Below are 18,774 nucleotides of genomic sequence, written 5' to 3'. Positions count from 1 at the left end.
GGCAAAACAGAAAATAATGCTGAAAAGGGAATGAGCTTTGAAAACTCTTTTGAACCTTAATCTTGTTGACATTTTTTTGATTAATCAGTCTGAGAAATTAGTAGAATGATTGTATTAGATGAACACCAAGGATCCCCTAGGCTAGGACCTAATGTTTTATGATTCTACAGTTTTACTGGCCATGATCTGGACCAGAGCTGGCATTGTCATCCTTTGTGGAAGTGGGGCAGGAAAGGAATGATAGTCCCACACACAGCACAGAAAATACTATTAGAGGTTATAATGTGGGGGATGGGACATTCCTGGGAAGCAGCGGACTATTCCCAAGGGACAGGAATGCTTGTGCCATTAGCAGAGTCAAATACCAGGGACACTTCCATTTTAAGAGCACTTCCAAACTTTCCATTGCTTCCAGGGCCAATACTTCCCACCATGGATGGCAGCCACATGCCAATAGCCTCTTTCACAAGATTCTTTTCTCCATCATAGCTGAGAGCGCACAAGCACCCTGACTGCTTCAAAGACTAGCCTGAAATATTTTTTTAATGTTTCCTGAATGTGTATAAAGGGAGTGAAAGCTTCCCTGTGTCAATAGGAAACTCACCCCCCTCCCCTTCCAACACTGCCCTCTGAGGCCCAGGAGATTTCCTGAGGTTATAAATAACCACCACCGACATCTCTATTTTTTACAAGACTTAACTCTTTAATACAATATAAATAAGGCATCATAAAATACTGAATGCAGACAAAAACTTCCAACATTCTGCTTTAGAAGCAGCATTTAGATTTTTTTTAAAAAAGGATCCCTTTTGCCCCTTTAGGATTTGTCTTAAAAATAAACAAAACAAAAACAAAGTAGAGTATATTCCTTAGCAAAAATATCTCTTGAAATCAAAGAGGAAAGTCACATGGGGTTTGGGTTGAGCCTTGGATTTTAGTTGTCCCTGATCTCTGCACTCTCTTGAAAGAGTATGGGAGTCCAGAACAGGGATTTGAAAAGAAAAAGGCTGTAATAAATAAAGCTTTTTACCATCCATGGTTCAGTGGCTGCCACCATTAAGAGCCTTAGAGGGTTGGGCCAAGGTACCCCAAAGATGGCACCCAGGATGGCTGCAGCTCCTTGTGGGAGATTAGAATCAGTGCAGGGAGGAATATTTTCTCCTGCCTCCCATTTTCATTCAATCATATTACCTAGATAGGCAGGGATAAGTTAGTATCCATCAGTAACCTACATGGACTAGAAGTTGTAAGGTGGTTTTTTTTTAAAAGATAATTTAACTATTCCTAGCCAGGACCTTTACCTACCAGGATTCCCTCTCTGATAATTTATTTAGCAAAGTTTCAGAAATCCCTGGAAGGAGAGTAGCTTTTCTTAAGAGTCAGAGAGAGGTAGATGAGGAAATTGCTTTTTTTCTTTCAGGTGGTGATAGGGATCCCACCCCTGAAAATAAAGAGATGAGAGTTTTTTGGTAACTTAGGGCAGGGAGGTGTACCCGAGTTGGAAAAGAAACTGTACCAAGGTGATTGTTCAACTCCTTTCCTCCCTCCCATTCTTTCTGGCTCTGTTTATATGGAGAAAGCTGCTGCCAAAGACAAGTAGGGCAGCATGGGGTGGTGCCATCCATGCCAGGCTCCAATGTTGGAGCACTTCTACAATTTATTCCTTTATGAACTGCCTATTCCCCATGCTCAAGTTCTCCATCACCCAATGGTTCAGATCAAATACATTTGGGTACAAAGCTGGCTAAGTTACTGCCAATATCCCAATAATGGCTGGGAGCCTGCTGGCTGGGGATCTGGGAAGGCTCTTCTTTCTCTGAGACATTCTGTGGTTTTGCTTCTGAGTCACTCTTATGGTGAAATGAGGGCAGGAATGGATTCCATTATACACATTTTTGCATCTTGCATTAGCCCAGCCAGAAGATTACATCTAGGCTGCCAGAGAGACTTCCTGGGCTCCTTCAGAGCCCTTCTAGGTGTTTGTTCTATGAAAATCCATAGGAAGATGAGCAGGTTCCTTCTATTATTTCCACTGCCCATAGAGCTCTCTCTGGTAGTTTAATATCCCTTCCTTAGTTCTGTGACTTCGGGGTCATGAGACACAAAGGACTAGAAAAGGTAGATTCTGGGGCCTGATAATGAGAACAGATGGGTCTCAGCACCAAAAATGTGCTTTCTTCACAATCACTCTGAAATCTGCTTGGAATTAGCCCTTGAATATTCTCTCTTTCCCTCTTTTCTCCTTCCCCCACCCCACCTCCAATGTATATTTTTCTAATCTCAGCTTCTTCCTCTTCCTCCCTTTTTAATGTTCAGCTAGAATCCATACCCAACTCCACCTTAGATACACCCCATTATTCTACTAGCAAAAAAATAGATTCTTGGCCACCACAAAAAAAGGAACAGGAGAGAGAAAGAGCAAGAGTATGGGGGAAGCCAGGACTCACACAGGTGAGCTTTTGTGTTTTGGGGAGCTACTACTACCTATGAAGCTGGGCCAAGGGAGTCGCTCCATGAATGCTGGAGGAACTTACTTCATTCTAAATCTTTCTGCATCTCCCATATAACTAAGATCTCAGCTTACTACTACCTCATATCCCCATCATCATCCTTTTATGGTTTTTTTTATATAGATAGCAGCCAAAATTGCTACAAAGGATGGAAAGCTGAGTCTGGAAATTCTAACAGTAGGACCCTGGTGGTACTTCTGGTTGCAGGATCCCATAGTTAAGGACCAAGTAAGGTTTTTAAAAAGCTAGGTGCTTCTTTCAACATCGGCCCTATGTGCTCGTCTTGTTGTTTCCTGAGACTCCCTGCTCTGCTTTTCTTAAAGCAAAGCTATTCAAGTAGATATTGTGGACCTGATGTAAAATAAACAAACAAAACAAAAAACAAAACACCCAAGTCAAAAAGCTTGGGATTGTTCCTCACTTTCCTGCTGTAAAACATCAACTCCATAGTGGTTGAGGGGGAGGAAGAAGAAAGAAAGAAATCAAACAGAGCTTAAAAAAGGAATGATTCCTAAAGTAAAGGGAACCATCATTCACCAGCAGCTAATATGGCCTGAAAGCAGCTGAGTTGTTGCCTTTGAGAGTTCCCAAGTCCCATGTTCCTGGCTCTTAGAGGCCACTGGCTTGCTCCAGAGCATGAGCACCAACTCCTGAGAAAGTCTGCTCTTCTCAGGTCTGAGTTTCCAAATGATTCTGAAGTCCTGGGACCTGGGCGAGGGACAGTCTATGCTACCCCTCCCTCCCCGATCTTGGCCCTTGTATTCCTGTCACCCTAGGAGAGATTCCGTTTCTGGAGGGAGCTGGAGTGGTCAGTAGGGATGTGTAAAGAGTACTCACTGATGAGGGTAGAAGCATTCTTTAGCATCTCATAGAAGGAATCTATTGTTTTCTGATAGAGGCTTCGTTGAAGCACAAAGGAACAGAAGAGGTTTAAGGGCTCTGCCCGTCTGAAGACCTCAGGGATGCCCATGGAGTCTGGCACCTTTTGGTTGCCCACAAAGAAGTGGCAGAGCTGCTTTTCTAGAAGGCTCTTCTCCAGCAAGCCAAGAAGGTCATTCAGACGGGATTCCAGGTGCCCAGGCCCCCAGTTAGAAGTTGGCTGTGCCAGCAACAGGTGAAACAAGGCTGTCTTTAGATGGTAGCTGCTGAGACCACTGATGCCCGTCAAGCGATTTTGCTTTGTTAGCAAAAAGGAGGCGATTTGGAGGCAGCTGAGGTGACAGGCATTTTCTGGCAGTGCCTTAGTGATCATCTTGAGAAAGTGTCTTTCATAGACAGCGAAGGAAAGGAACCAGTGTGTCCTGGAAGTTGGGGCCCCCACAGGACGGCCTCGGGGGAAGTGAGACACAAAGTATAGGTCTGAATCCTCACACTGGACCACTGGGATGAGGTTGAAGGAGATGAACTTCCCTGAACGAAATTTGATCTTCAGGGATCCTGGGATATCCAGGTGGCCAAAGACCAGGTCAAACTCATACTTGTGGGAGATGTGTTGCCAAGCTCTGGTGAGGGCCATCTGGAACCACTTCATGACCTGATCCATATCCAAGAATGTAGAGCCCTTGAAACACAACAGGTCTTTCATCTCACTGTTGGGCCTCATCTTGTTGTTCTTACTGTGCAGAAGGCAGAGCAAATCCTCCCCCAGCTTGGTCTTGCCACAGATGCAACCCATGGAGTCCTCATTGATCCAGCCTACCTTGATTTGACCATATCCCTGGAGGTCCAAGGGGACTGACTTGCTGGTGCACCAGACTTCTGGGCGAAAGCGATAAGGCTCTGGGGGTGTAAAAGGCACAAAGAGGTCACACAACAATGGCTTGTCCGCTCTCCAGTTCTCATACATGCTACCTATGCCAATGAAATCTTCTACCTCCATGTCAGAGTCCCGGTTGCTCACACTCCTTAATGCCTCCAATAGATCATCCACAAAGCCTTCTACAAATTCGCGGGTACGGACTGCGTCTCCAGTAGTTCCTCGAATGCATCGTTCATAAAAGTGGGATAGGGTCACCTTATCAGGGAGCTTGATGCCTTGGAAGGTGGTCCTTGGGCTGGCAAGGTCATCTTCCTCTCCAGGAGAGTCAGGTGGAATGCCATCCAGGTAGTCCTGCCTCCACAACTCGATTATCAGGAAAATGATCATGGAGAGGGTACTCCATAGGTCCAAGACCAAACGGTCTTCATTCTGCTGCCTGCCAATATCAGCAGCTTGCTTCAGGGCCTCCGCTTTTTCCAGTTTAGCCATCTCTTCTTCTAGACGTAGCCGTTCCAGCTGCAGCTTTTCCTGGTGTGCCTTCATCTTGTGGATGATTTCTTCCTCATTTTCTGGGATTGTGGCATTCTCCCAAGGAAATAGGATTGGATGATTGATGATGGCAGTGACCACCACTAGACAGACCCTGAAGATTCCTGCTGACATATTGAAAACTTCCTAATGGGAGAAAGAGAGACAAGGGGGGGGGGAGAGAAGATCAATCTCCAATCAACTTCTGCCCCAATTATCGGGTTGTCCCTGAGCTAAATTATTCTCTTCTCCTTACATTCTTCAGTAAAGCATCCTTCTTTCCTTGTCCTCCTCACTGCCCTCAATATCTTGATTATTTGCCCACCACCTCCCAAACATGATAGCACAGGGAGGGTCAACCTATGACAATCATGAAGTTGTTCAAGTATTTCTCTGGGGATCCATAGCTCTTTCCCCAACTGTTAAGCTGGCTAAGCTCCTTCAGTGACACCCAAACCAAATCAATTGAGATGATTCTTTTTTAAGACAAGGAGAATAAACATTATCCTCCTACCCCTCCCTCCAGTACATGATAGCACAAACTGGGAGAGGTTTTTTGGTCTTCTTTCAATATTTCTTCTTTGGTGTGTCCTAATTCACACTCAGGAAGGTTCACGAACCTACAAGAAATCATTTGCTGTGGTAGTGATGGGAGAGGGAGGAAATGGTTTCTTCCTTTAATGACTATCTCTAGAAGACATCTTCTTTGTGAGACAGGTCATAGATTACCCACAGCTGACCAGAAAGTAAGTCTTAGTTCAGCATCCCCTCAGATGAAGTTCAGTGGAATGCCAAGAGGGGAAAAGAAATAAAGAAATTGCTAACCCTCTGCAAAATTCAGGGCAAAGAAAAGTGCAACCTTCCAAGATGAATACTCCAGGGTCCCATTCAGGAGAACACCTGGGAAAAGGGTGAGAAAAGAGAATCTGGAGGGAGTGGTTGTGGAGTATTATTCCAAGGGAACAGAGCCAAAGGTGATGCTCTGTTCTATCAGAGAAACCACAGTGGAAAGAATTACTGGAGTCAGGACTGGCAAATGTGTGAAGTGAGCCCAGTCTGTGTTTGGCTCCTGAAGTCACTGTTCTTCAACCTTTTTCCTCTTCCTGATGTTCTCTCTTAGACCAACAGTACCTCCTGGACTCCCCTTTTTCAAAGCTTGTTTCAGGCCCTTCTTGACCACTGTTGGTATAAATGGCTAATGATAGGTTAAAATAAAGGGATTAAAATCTCTCCCAGAAGGATAGACACTTACCTGAGGATCAAAGATTTTTTTTCAAACTAAAGGAGAGCTCCAGACTTGGAGTCAGGAAGACCTGAGTTCATATTCTGCCTCAAATACTTATTATTTGATCCTTGCTAAGTCACTGAAGCTCTGTGAGTCACATGTAAAATGAGGACAAGAGCTCCTACTTTCCAGGATTGTTATAAAGATAAAATGAGTTAATATTTGTAAAACACTTTTCAAACCTTACAATGCTATATAAATTCTATTATGATCGCTTATTATTATGATTTGGCAGTAACCAGTGGAAAACAGAGATTTTTTTTTTCTGAGCACAAGGTTTTCATATTCCCACTGTTATGAACTGACCATTCTAATGAGTATGACACCAAATCTAAGACATCCCTTCCATCTGACTAGGACACTATTTTTCATAGAGAATCCAAATGGGACAGATGGGTTATCACCTTATCATTTGGAAGAAAGGATTCTCCATTCTTATAAATAACAATGCTCAAGATGAAGAAGTCTTTCTTTCATCTAATATAATTGGCTTCCAATATATTCTTTTTGTCTATCATTGGCAAAGGGCTGTAGTAGCCTTCTGTGTATTCAGGAAAGTCAATAACTAAAGACGCAACATGGAAGAACAGTGTATGAGTTTTCCCTCCTCTGACTTTGATCCTGTAGATAGCTGGATTATGGGCTGGCAAAGGAGGAGAATGATCTTGAGTCATTCTTCCTTATTTAATATTTAAATACTTCATATTACCAATCAAATATGGGGAACCTAGCCTCAGTTTTTCCTCCTCTTCTGTTAAATTAAGGTAATATCACCAGACCTGATTGAAGGGCAGGGGTTGTTAGGAACTACTTTGGCATATCCTAATTCATACTCAGGAAGGGTCATGGACTTAAGAGAAATCATATGCTGTGATAGTGAAGGGAGAAAAAGAAAGATTTTCTTCCTAAATGAATCTCTAGAAGGCATCTTCTTTGGAAAGATTATCAGATTATCACTGCATTGGATATCTGAGCTTAAATACTTTTTTGTTGTTCTTGTTCTAAGGAAAGCTTTGATCTAGAGGTATATGTGTGTGTGGCTATTGGATATCCATATTTACATAAAAAGGATCAATAAAATATATATAAAAACAGGACTAAATCTCCTTCCTTCTGACCTCATAGAAATATAGGGAGGAATAAATGATATAATTGTTTGGGAAAGGGTTCTGAAAGGCAATTGTAATGCAAAAGATACAGCATTGGTCTTGAAGTTAAGAGACCTGGGTTCAAATCCTCCTCCTTGTGACCTTTGATAATTTCCTTAACCTTTCAGATTCTTCAGTCTCACCCCCTCACCCCAAAATAAGCTTAATACTTCTTATATCATCTTCCTCATGGAGGACTTATGGGAACAGCACTTGGCTGACCTTAAAGCACAATGTTGTTAGGAGTTGTTGCTATGACGTACAAGGTGATCTGGGCCTCTTTGAATGGAACACTGCCTACTCTAAACCTAAACAAAGGGAGGAAGGCAGATGAGTGGGATGGGCAGGCTGTTGGTTCTCATGGGGAAAGGAGGCTTTGGGCTGGCAGGTTCCTGAGTCATCACCTTCATAAAGTTAATAGGTCTCTAGCAGACTGGACCAGGAATCCTATCTGAGAGTAGAGCTATTATTCTTTCCTCATTAAATTTTATGAGCCCCCTTTGTTTCCAATATTACAACAGTGATGAGGCTGGGAAACTGTCCAAAGCAGGGACTGGGGCCTTGGTGGCTCACCACATCTCCCCTAAGGGACCAGGGTTTGAAATTTCTACTACCTCTTCTCTCCAATCTAGCCACACACTAAGTAAACATGTGAACTTCCAGGAAAGAAGAATTGAGAATCAAGACTATATGTGTATATGTGCCCATGTGCCCACACCACATAGGATGGTAGTGAGAAGAATTTCCACTGATATGAGAATCCATGGGGGCAATTTCTTTAGAACAACTTGCCAAAAGATATATTTTTCCTGACTTTCTTAGAGAAATAAAATAAATTCCTACCTTTGTGGACTCCCATTCCTGGGTACAACTACCCCTGAAATCAAGTTAGTCTCAGCAGCACACAGACTAAGGGTTCTGGTTTGCGACAACCAGATTCAAAAATAAACCAGGGTCATCACCTTGAGGGGTAGAATTTTTTATCAGGCTGCCAGGAAACCAGCAGGAAATACTGCTAAATTCCTCTCTCCCTTTCCCTCTCCTCCCCACCCTGCCTTCTGGAAGGTCATAGCATCACTTAGAGGTTTATAGAATTTAGAAATGGAAAAATTCCAGAAGATCATCTAGACTAGCCATTTTATTTCTACAGAGGAGGAAACTGAGGCCTAGGCAGGTTAAATAACTTGGCCATGGTCACATGAATCATATACAGCAAAATCAGGATTTGAATTCTGGTAACTTCAAAATCTAGCTATCTTACCATGGTGAGCTCCTGCCTTCTACTCTACTGGCTTAGGGTCTTGGAGAGAGTCAGGAAAATTCTATATTACTTCATATGTTCATACCCACCTCTCTTCTCACATCCTAAATACCAATCTCAATCTCATGTCATGCTTGCCTCTCACTAATGTCTCTCAACCTGTTGGCCTTCTAGGTAGATTCCTATATCCAACACCAGCAGTCCTCTCTTACTCCATTCTCTCCCTGCCAGGTTCCCCATATTTGGTTGATAATATAAAATATTTAAATATTAAATAAGGAAGAATGGCTCAAGATCATTTTCCTCCTTTGCTGGCCCATAATTCAGCTATCTACAGGATCAAAAATTTAGTGCTAAAAGTAATGGTCTAACTCCCTCATTTTACAGATGAAAAAAAACCAAGGTTCACAGAGGTTACATGACTTGCCCAACATTACACATGTAGTTAATGTTAGAGGTGGGATTAAAACTGAGGTCCTTCCCAGCCAACACTCATTCCATTGCGCCATGCTGCCCATGAGTTAGCTGAAACTAATAGTCAGTGTCACTAGAATGTGAAGAGAGCCCACTACATACTTTTCTTCTGGAACTTCTGGGCCTGTACTTTAGGTACTAATCCAAGTCAAGGTCTTAAAGATATATGGGGAGCAGGGGAAGGAGTGGGATAAATAATCCTACTTTAAGTTCTGGTTGTCTTTGTGGAGACATGGTCCAGGGGGGGCCACCACCAGAATGGTTAAGAACCTTGCTCCAATTGCCATAGGAAGAAGAGTTGAAGAAAAAAAGAAATGTTTATTCAGAAGAAAAGACTGGAGAGAAGGTAGGGAAAAAATAATAGTGATCTTCTACTTCTAGTTATAAAGGTTGTAACATGGAAGACTTGTTCTGGCATAATCAGGAACTCTGGTCAGAAATGTAAAGAGGAAGGTTTAAGCTTTATATCAGAAGAAAGTTCCTAAAAATTAGAGCTATTGAATGGCTTGCCTTGGGAAGTAATATTTCCCACTTATTGGAGATCCTCAAGCAGAAGATGGATGATCATTTCTCTGGCATGTCAGAATGGATATTCTTTTGGGAGAAGGGTATGGATTGGATCTGAAGGCTGCTATAGTCCCTCCCCAACTAAAACAAAGCAAAACATGATTTTGTAGGAGGGCATCCCTGAAAAATATATGGGTGGGACACCTGGTTCTGGGCAGATACCCTAGCCATAATTATAATTAGGAGAGGAGCCTTAGCACAGGAAGCATCACTTTGATAGATGCCTGATTTCCTTAATGTAGGTATATCCTCTCTACCAGTACAGATTACAATCCCTACACACTTCTTCCAGTGCAATGTGTCCATGTTCTTCATAATCCTCCATAGAAAATCAATCAGATGTCCTGAAGACATTCTTCTAGCATATATGGTATTATATGTAAAGTTCAGACTTTAACATCTTATGCAAATGTGAGTTATTATTAATAGAACTTGAGATGTGATCAGTTTACCTTCTTTTTTTGCTTAAACATAGCCCAAATGATACAATTTACATCAATTTGAGACCAAATATTTCTCAGAATGTCTACATTTAGTTTAATTGCTAGGTGGTGGTACTGTGGATAGAGCACTGGGCCTGGACTCAGAAAGACCTAAGATGAAATTTGATCTCAGACACTTACTAGCTGTGTGACCTTGGGCTGATCACTTAAGCCTGTTTACCTCAGTTTTATCATCTGTAAAATAAGCAGGAGAAGGAAAAGGCAAATCACTCCAGTATTTTTGTCAAGATGAACTCCAAATAGGGTCATGGAGAGTCACACACTCCTGAAATAACCCAACAACAATATAATTCCTAACACATAGCACAGTGGAGCTATATAAATGATTATTCCCTTCCCCTTGACATGTAACACAGTGCTTGGCATTAATAAACACTATATAAATGTTAGTAGTTATGATGATGATGGTGATGATGATGATGATGATGCAAGCCTTGCCCAATGACCAGTGAATTAGATGTTAGTATAAACCAAAAGGATATCCCCCCCCCTTTCTAAAAACAGAACCTTGCCTAAGAGGGGAACCAACTAGACTACAACTGATTAAATAAAATCAGCAAATGTGCAATGAACATGTTTACAGGCCCATCCCTGGTACCCAGAGGAGATAAGATAGACACAGTTACTGCCCTTGAAGAGCTCACAGACTGACTAGGGAGACAAGACTTATAAATACACACGTATGAAAAGATAACAGAATTGTAGAAATGTCACGTCATGGAAGGCAACTGAAACTTATTTACATCAAATGCTTTCATTTTGCAGAGTAAAACAAAAACATAACAAAACTAAGGCTGGGAGAAAAGGGGAATAGCTAACTCAGGATCATGTAGTTCATTCCTATAATAGTTTGACAGTAAGTTCACAGTGGGGATCCTGTGATTTGAAATGGGAATCCTATGATTTGGGGATGAAAGGAATTTTGTTGATATTTTGTCCTTCATTCTTGAAGAAGACCATGACATCAGGGAGGTGCTATCATGACAGGCACACTAAGTCACCAGCTTTACTTTCTCTTTCCAAGTTTCTGGGTCTAGTGGCCAGATATGAATGGCTGGAGATCACCCTGGATGTAAGACAATACGGGTTAACTGATTTTCCCAAGGTCACACAGCTAGTAAGTGTCTGAGACTGGATCTGAATTCCCATCCTCCTTTCTCCAAGACCAGTGCTCCATCCATTGTGCCACATAGCTGCTCAAATATATTCCAAGATAATCCCAAGAGAAATCAGATTAAACAAAAGCAAGTGTTTTAATAAATCAAACAAAAACGCTTGTTATTCTGATACTTGGAATTCCTCCCCGGAATATTACCTCCCAATTTCTCTGCTTGATATTCAAGCCCAGATAGTCTGATGACAAGCATTTATTAAGGACCAGTTATATGGAAGGCACTATGTTAAGTTCTGGGGGTACAACAAAAAGCAAAAAAAAAAACAGTCCCAACTCTAGATTAGTTTAATGGGAGAGTATGCAAATGACTATGTAAAAACAAGGTAAAGAAAGTAAGATAAATTGAGAAATACTCAACAGGTCAAAGTCCTATACAATCTGTCCCAATCTTAGGTCTTAGGTCTCCCATCTCATGTCTTCCTATTTCCCCATACATTCTTTCCACTGGCCTCTTCATTGTTTTATGACAATTCCACCAAATAACCAACATGTATTAAAAAGCATCTACATATTCTGAGCCCTGAGGATACCAACAGATACAAAAATAATGAAACAATTAAGGAGATGACATTTTATTCGGAGAGACAACATGTACAATCCAAGGTACATACTTTGGTCACAATATTATTAGAATGCCCTCACCTATCTTCTCTAATTAAATTCTTCCCACTTCATTCAGTATGTCTAACCAAACTACTGACTTACAGTGATATCTCTTTTCTGAATTTCTACATGGTTTAGACTGTATTCATTTGCTAATTATTTCATGAATGTTACTCTTGGTTTCTAAGGTTATAATCCAGTTTTTTTTTTTTTGAGGGGGAAGGGAGCAGGGAAACTGTCTTCCCCACAGGGCAGGACCAATAGCAGGTGATCAATAAATTTTTATTGGTTAATTGAACCCATTATGATAAGAGGCAAGAGTCAAGAATTAGTTTTCAGGGTTTCAGTGTAACAAACTTTATGAAAGTTATCCAGAAACTCAGGGGTGGAACAATGCTTAGAAGGCAGCTGATGATTGCTCAGACTTTCTAATCTCATTAACAAGAGCCAGGCAATACTGAGCTTCCTAAAATACCTAAAGAATGGCCACCAAAACTTTCAGGCTCTTCAGACATGAGGCTCCTCAGTTCCCTTCTTTCCCTCTGCTTATTTCCTTTTCTGGGAAGGTCATAATGATGGGAAATCAGTTTTAAGTTGCATAGAAGTGGGTTTTTCTGTTGAGGTAATAAGAGGAGCATCTTTATGGTAGGTCTGGACACTGAGCAGGGTCATTGCAATCAGGCACATGTTGGAAATCCCTTTGTCCAAGGGCCTATTATGGTGCTGCAGAGCTAAGGACAGGTATGACAGAACAAAGAAAGGGAAAACATTTGTTTATGGCATGACACTGTTAAAGGAAACTGATATATTGAGTTAATAAATGAATCGGGGACAAAAAGATAGACTGAGCTTAGCCTGAAGCTAATAAGATGAAAATTAGGATAAGATAGATAGGATATAATATTTCAAATTTGGGTTTCAGTCCTCAACTGCACAAACATAGGCAGAGAGGGATATAGCTTAAAAGCACTTCTCGTGAAAAAGATTTGAGGGATTTCAGTGGACAGTTCACTGATGACCACTACAGATGAACAAGGTAACTAGATCTTAGATTGCGTTAATAGAAGTGTGATGTTCAAAAAGAGAGGAGGTCATAGTCATACTGCTCCCTACCCTGGTGAGACCACATGTGGAATATTGTATTTGTTTCTGGGTACCATGTTTTAGGAAGGGGATTAACAAACTAGAGTATGTCCGGAGAAGGGTGTATAGAATTATGAGCATTCAAAACCATGAGAAGATAAAATCTGTGGAAGATACACAGGGAATAGTCCATGTATAAGGAGTATATGAATTCTGTCTGGTTAGAACTAGGGTACCTGCAGGGAAATCCATTATGGTTTGACATAAGGGCAAAAATGTCATTCCACTTTTTGGAGAATGCTATTTGTTAGGGCTACTTTGGGAGGCTTAATGTTTTTTTTTCCTTCATTTTCAAAGACCATGACATCAGGAGAAGTGATGTCATGATAAGCATATGAATTGGATTTAAGTGAGGGGATTCTGTGATAAACTACGAGCCTCACTTTCTCATCCAGAGCCATCTGGGTCCAATGCCAGGTATGAATCAGGGTAACTGGAGATGGGCCTGGAAACAAGACAATTCAGGTTAAGTGACTTGATAGTAAGTGGCAAGTATCTGAGATGGATTTGAACTCCTGACTCCAAGATCAGTGCTCTATCCACTGTACCACCTAGCCACCCACTTTGAGAGGTAGTTGAACAAAGGCTAAATGAGTGACCTACTTGTTAAGAATTATCATAGACAAGATTTATGTTTTGAATTGAGCTTGGATATGTATGACCTCTGGGATTCCTGTCAGCTCTAAGAAGCTATGATTCTAGTAGGGAGAAGGAATAGTGGAAGAGAAAAAAAAGAAAGAAAACTTGAGAAAAGTGCTTACTTATCCTGGGGAGAACAGTTTCTAGTCTCTGTTTTTGAACCCTCTCTCTTCTTCAACATCCCCAATTCAATTCTTCCCCCCAGTACATTTTCAAACTCTGATTTTCCTCTTAGTTTCAAACATGCTTGGATCCTCTCTCATCCCCAATCCTCTATGGAGAAAAAAAATTGTTTAAAAAAACAATCATTTGATTTACCTGTAACTTCTAGCTCACTCCCATTTCCACTAATATCAGACTAAATTTTTTTTTGCCTTTACTTCCCAAATCCTCATTAATCTCCTGCAAACTGGATTTTATCCATACCACTCTACTGAAATGCTTCTAAGGTTACCACTGAACTCCTAATCATTTTGTCAAATAATTTTCTCTTATTTCTCATCATTCTCAACTTCTCTGTGGTACTTTATTCTTTTGATCCTCTCCCCTCTCTTGGTTCCAGTGATACTGCTCTCTTCTTCAACTATCCCCAAAGCATACCAAATGATCACCTTCCTGAAAATGATTTTTAGCCTTCTCTCTTGAACCCCTATTCTATAAGGAGACTCCTGTCTAGTCAGATTCCCTAATAGTACATGGTACCTTTTCTTGCCTCTGTAATTTTGTTCATGCTGTTTCCTGATTGTCTTACTTTTCCAACATAATCCTACCTTCAAGGTTGAGATCAACTTCTACTTCCATGAAGAGTTTGTGTACCAGGTCAGCTCACTCTGATATCTCTCTTTCCATGGATTCTACAGGTCTTAGGAACTTAATTAGATGCCAATTCATTTTAATACTCAACTTTTCCAGGAATCTTGCTTCTTCAATGACTCTTTGAAGGTGGAGCCCTTCTTCACAGTGCCTAGTTTAGTGCTTGATACAAAGTAAGGGATGAGTGGATACCTGTTGGATGAAGGAACAAAATTTCTCTTCAGATCAATGAATTGAGTTTGAGTCAGCTTTAACACCAACCTCCAGCTTCACTCCACTCCACTAGTGACAGTTAGTTGGCAGAGAATGTTCAGAGGCAAGGCACAGGAAGGGGACTTGGGTGCTTGGGTGAAAAGGCAGACATCCTTCCTGCCCTCAGACTGTACTCCTTCCCTTAGGTAAAAGGTTATAAAGGGAAATGTGTGCCATCAATCTTCCTGGGAACAAGGAGTCCTTCCCTCCCTGCTGCCTGATTCCAAAACATCCATTATCTCAACATACAAAATTTCCACAGTGCCCTGGACCGTATTTGTGTTAGAGGGATAGCTGCTGATCATGACATTCCTCTGGTCAAATATCTTCTATATCTCCCCAATACCTACTGAATAATAAACTTCAGCCTGTTCTCCAAGGTTCTCCACAGTCTCATCACAGCCAGTCTTTCTAGTCTTTCCTTCCCTCCAAGCTCCAACCTAAACTATCATTCAGTCAAATTGATCTACTCTATATCTTGTCCCCCTGAATTCCTATGTCCCTTTGCTCATACTGTTCCCTGTATTTGGAATGTTCTCAGTAATCACCTATATTTTCTCCTTGAAGTCAGAGTTGGAAGGAGGTTTTTGAAATCTTCTGATCCAGTAGTACAAACAAATAGAAACATTGTGTATTTAGAAAATCATTAATTAACAATATTAATATTATGCTATATTTTTTATTTATCTTGTTAAACATTTCCTAACTACATTTACTCAGGTGTTTTAGAGGCCACTTTTTTGCTATCTCTGTATCTAGTTCAACCCTAAATTTTACAGATGGAGAAAATGAGATCCAGTGAAGTCAAGAGATTACCTAAAGTCACATGAAAAGGATCATAAACTTAGAGGGGGAAGGGGCCTTAAAGGTCACTGAGTTTATCGGATCCTCTATCATCCCCAATCCTCTTTGGAGAAAAAATTGGTTTAAAAAGCATCATTTTACAGAGGATGAAATCAAGATACAAACAGGTTAAGTGACTTATCTAGAGTCACACAACTAATCCACTCATACCATATTAATTCCTCTTAATCTTCTGTGCTTATGACACCTCACCATGCCAAATTTTCATAGAATTGTAATTTAAATTTTGGTGGGGTAAGGTCGCTCCACACAGTAATAAAGGGAAAAGGTTAAAGTAACACAAAGGCCCCTTTGTTTTATAAAAAAAAGCTTTGGGGAAAGTACATGGTATGGCATTTTTCCATATTAGGGGACTCATCTGTATTTGTTTTTCTTCTGCCTATTCACTCATAGCAGTTAGGTTGTTATAGGCTGACTCACACCAAGGAACCAGTCTACCTATATCGATGTTCCTGTATCAGCTGATAGCTATGGTTTACCTTCCTAGAGCTTGGCCAGTCTGGGTTTAGGTTGGACGATACTGAGACAGAAGGAACCATTTGGTTTGCAAGCTCTGCTCAGGTGCCTCAGAGTGGTTGGAATATCAAACCAGTCCCTTTTGCTTATTTCAACCCATTCAGAGAAGTAATGGAGAATAACTGGGTCTGAAATCCATCCTTGAGACTCCCTCTCTGTTCCCTCAATAACAAAGACAAGTCAGAAGTGAAAAGCAGCCCTATCAGAAAGTTGTTCCAGCCTCAAAACAAAAACAAAAATTCTTTCAAAGGCTGGAAAGAGACAGTGTCTTACACTTACTTCTTCATGTCTTATGAGGCACAGCCAGTCACATGTCCTCCCCTACTTATCCCTCTCTCCCCATATGCTGATAGGGCAGGATCCTTCTCCTCCTGAAGGTACCAAACTTTTAACTCTTAACCCTGGGAAGCCCCTTCCTGTCTTCTTCAAGATCCCTTACCTATTCCACTTTCTTCCAGGACTGCACTGAAATGATATGGAGACCAAAACTTAGGGTCAGGAGAGAGACAGAAGAAGATGGGGAAAGAACTGGGAATATGCACAAACACACTTACACATACAAAGAGGTTGTCTCTGAGCTTGTAAAATTCTAACAGCTCCTTTCATCTTAATAGGGGGGGAACAATAAGATCAGACAAAAAAGAAAGAGGCCAGCCTAGTTATAAAAAATTAAGAGCTTGATTGTTGTGTTCTCTACTGCCAGGGACTGGTTGAACAATAAGAGCTAGGGTGTCTGCCTGCCCTACCACCCTCCTACACCCTGGTTGCATTACTCAGAGCCAACCGGTTTTATTTTGAGACCAAGCCCATGGGACCATAAAGTCATAGAATACAGTTAGCATTGCCAGCTGCTTCCTCCCATTTAACTTGTATATTCACATATACACTCAGTTCTCTCTCTCCTCCTCTCTCCTCTTCCCCTTCCTCTCATTTCTTCACCCTTCTAGGCCAAAAACTCCCTCCCTCCCTCTGCCTTTTCAGAAATGTGTTTTCTGGGAAGTAGAGAGATTGGGGTCCCAAACCTGGGAAACAGTTTTCAGATGAGTAGACCTGGGCTCTCCTCAAACTCTCCTTGCTGGGGAGCAGTAAAAAGATCTGGATTTGAATTCTATACCTGTCATCAGTTTGTGGGACTTTGGACAAGTCTCTTAAACTCTTTGTAGTTCAACTTTCTCATCTGTACTAAAATGAGAAAATTGGATTAGATGATCATTGAGATCTCCTATCAAAATATCAAAATTTTATGATACTATAATTTGAGTTTTTCACTGGAATATAAAAATGAACACAATCAAACTTCTGTAATTACTCAAAATAAACATACTTTGTGGAGGGGTGATAGAATATCCTAATCTGCATTTTCCCCCTAGATATAAGGAAATTTCCAGAAAAGAAAACTTCATTTATAACTGTAGGTCAGTTACAGTTCTATAACTCATAGTTTTGAGTTGTCTGGAACACTATGAAATGAAGTGACTTGTTCAGGGAGCACAATTAATTTGTGTCAGAGGTGGAATTTGAACCCAACTCTATCCAAAGTCTTTCTTTTTGGGTTTTTTTTTTTTCTTTGCTAGGCAAATGGAGCTAAGTGGCTTGCCTAAGGCCTCACAGCTAGGTAATTATTAAGTGTCTGAGGTTGGATTTCAGCTCAGGTACTCCTGACTCCAGGGCTGTTGCTCTATCCACTGCACCACCTAGCCACCCCCAGTCTCTTTCAAAAAGAAAATGAAAGGGGCAGCTAGATGACTTAGTAGATGTAGCAATGACTCTGGAATCAGAAGGATCTATGTTCAAATCTAATATCAGACACTTTGTGTGTGTGTGTGTGTGTGTGTGTGTGTGTGTGTGTGTCCCTGGGCAAATCACTTAGCCCAGTTTGCCTCAGTTTTCTCATCTATAAAATAAACTGGAGAAGAAAGTGGCAAGTCATGCCAGTATTTTTGTCAAGAAAATCCCAAATGGGGTCACAAAACGTCAGACACAATTGAAACAACTACTACTACATACAAGGTTTTGTGTTACAGACCCTGGAGACCTAAAGAAGTGGTTCACAGTGAAGGTGCAGATTTCATTTCTGCTCTTAAATAAATTTAACACATAGTGGTAATGATAGTATTGGTGGAGCAAGAAGTGGGGAAAGGTTGATTAGTGAAAAACAACTGATACTTACATGACTAAGATTTACAAAGGGTTTTCCATAGACTATCTTATATGATATAATAATACTGGGAAGTGCTTTTATTTAACTACATTTTATAGAAGAGGAACCCAAAGTTCTGAGAAGTGAAATGACTTGCCAAGAATTGCCCATTTGTTAAATGTCTGAAGCAGAATTCAAAATCCAGGTCTTCTCGTCTCTTTTAAATCTAATGCTCTTCCCACTATGTCCCATTGCATTGCGATTACTTGTTGGTAGTGTGGATTGATATGATACTAAAGTTGAATAAATAAATAAGAGATATATGAACAAAATGATTGTGAGACTGTAGAGTTTCTGGGAGGCAGTTTAGGTATACTGTCCTCTCTCAGGCAAAGGATTCTGTGAGAGAGAGAGAGAGAGAGAGAGAGAGAGACAGACAGACAGACAGACAGACAGACAGACAGACAGACAGACAGACAGCGTGTCTCTAAGGACAAGAGGTATGTTGAGATATAAGACATGTTGTGCAGTTCACAAGTGATAATGCTGGATGACCTCCACCACACGTTTTACATTAATTTGGGTTTGCAAAAGC

General features: G+C 41.0%; 1 protein-coding gene across 8 annotated transcripts in view; it reads right to left on the bottom strand.

Moving 5' to 3' along the window:
• ITPRIP (inositol 1,4,5-trisphosphate receptor interacting protein) overlaps positions 1 to 18,774 on the bottom strand; it is a 43,630-nt gene that overhangs the window by 13,338 nt on the left and 11,518 nt on the right. For 3 of the 8 annotated variants that reach the window (XM_074233768.1, XM_074233770.1, XM_074233769.1), the window contains exons 2-3: positions 13,717 to 14,599; positions 3,348 to 4,944 (exon numbers count right to left, since the gene is read on the bottom strand). In XM_074233768.1, coding sequence (XP_074089869.1) covers positions 3,348 to 4,932 — 1,585 coding nt within the window. In that variant the 5' untranslated portion in view covers positions 4,933 to 4,944; positions 13,717 to 14,599. The other 5 variants (XM_074233765.1, XM_074233767.1, XM_074233764.1 and 2 more) reach the window with 5 other exon arrangements.

This window comes from Macrotis lagotis, chromosome 4 (assembly GCF_037893015.1).
Source record: "Macrotis lagotis isolate mMagLag1 chromosome 4, bilby.v1.9.chrom.fasta, whole genome shotgun sequence".
Classification (NCBI taxonomy): Eukaryota; Metazoa; Chordata; class Mammalia; order Peramelemorphia; family Peramelidae; genus Macrotis; species Macrotis lagotis.
This window is presented reverse-complemented; position numbering and strand designations above follow the sequence as displayed.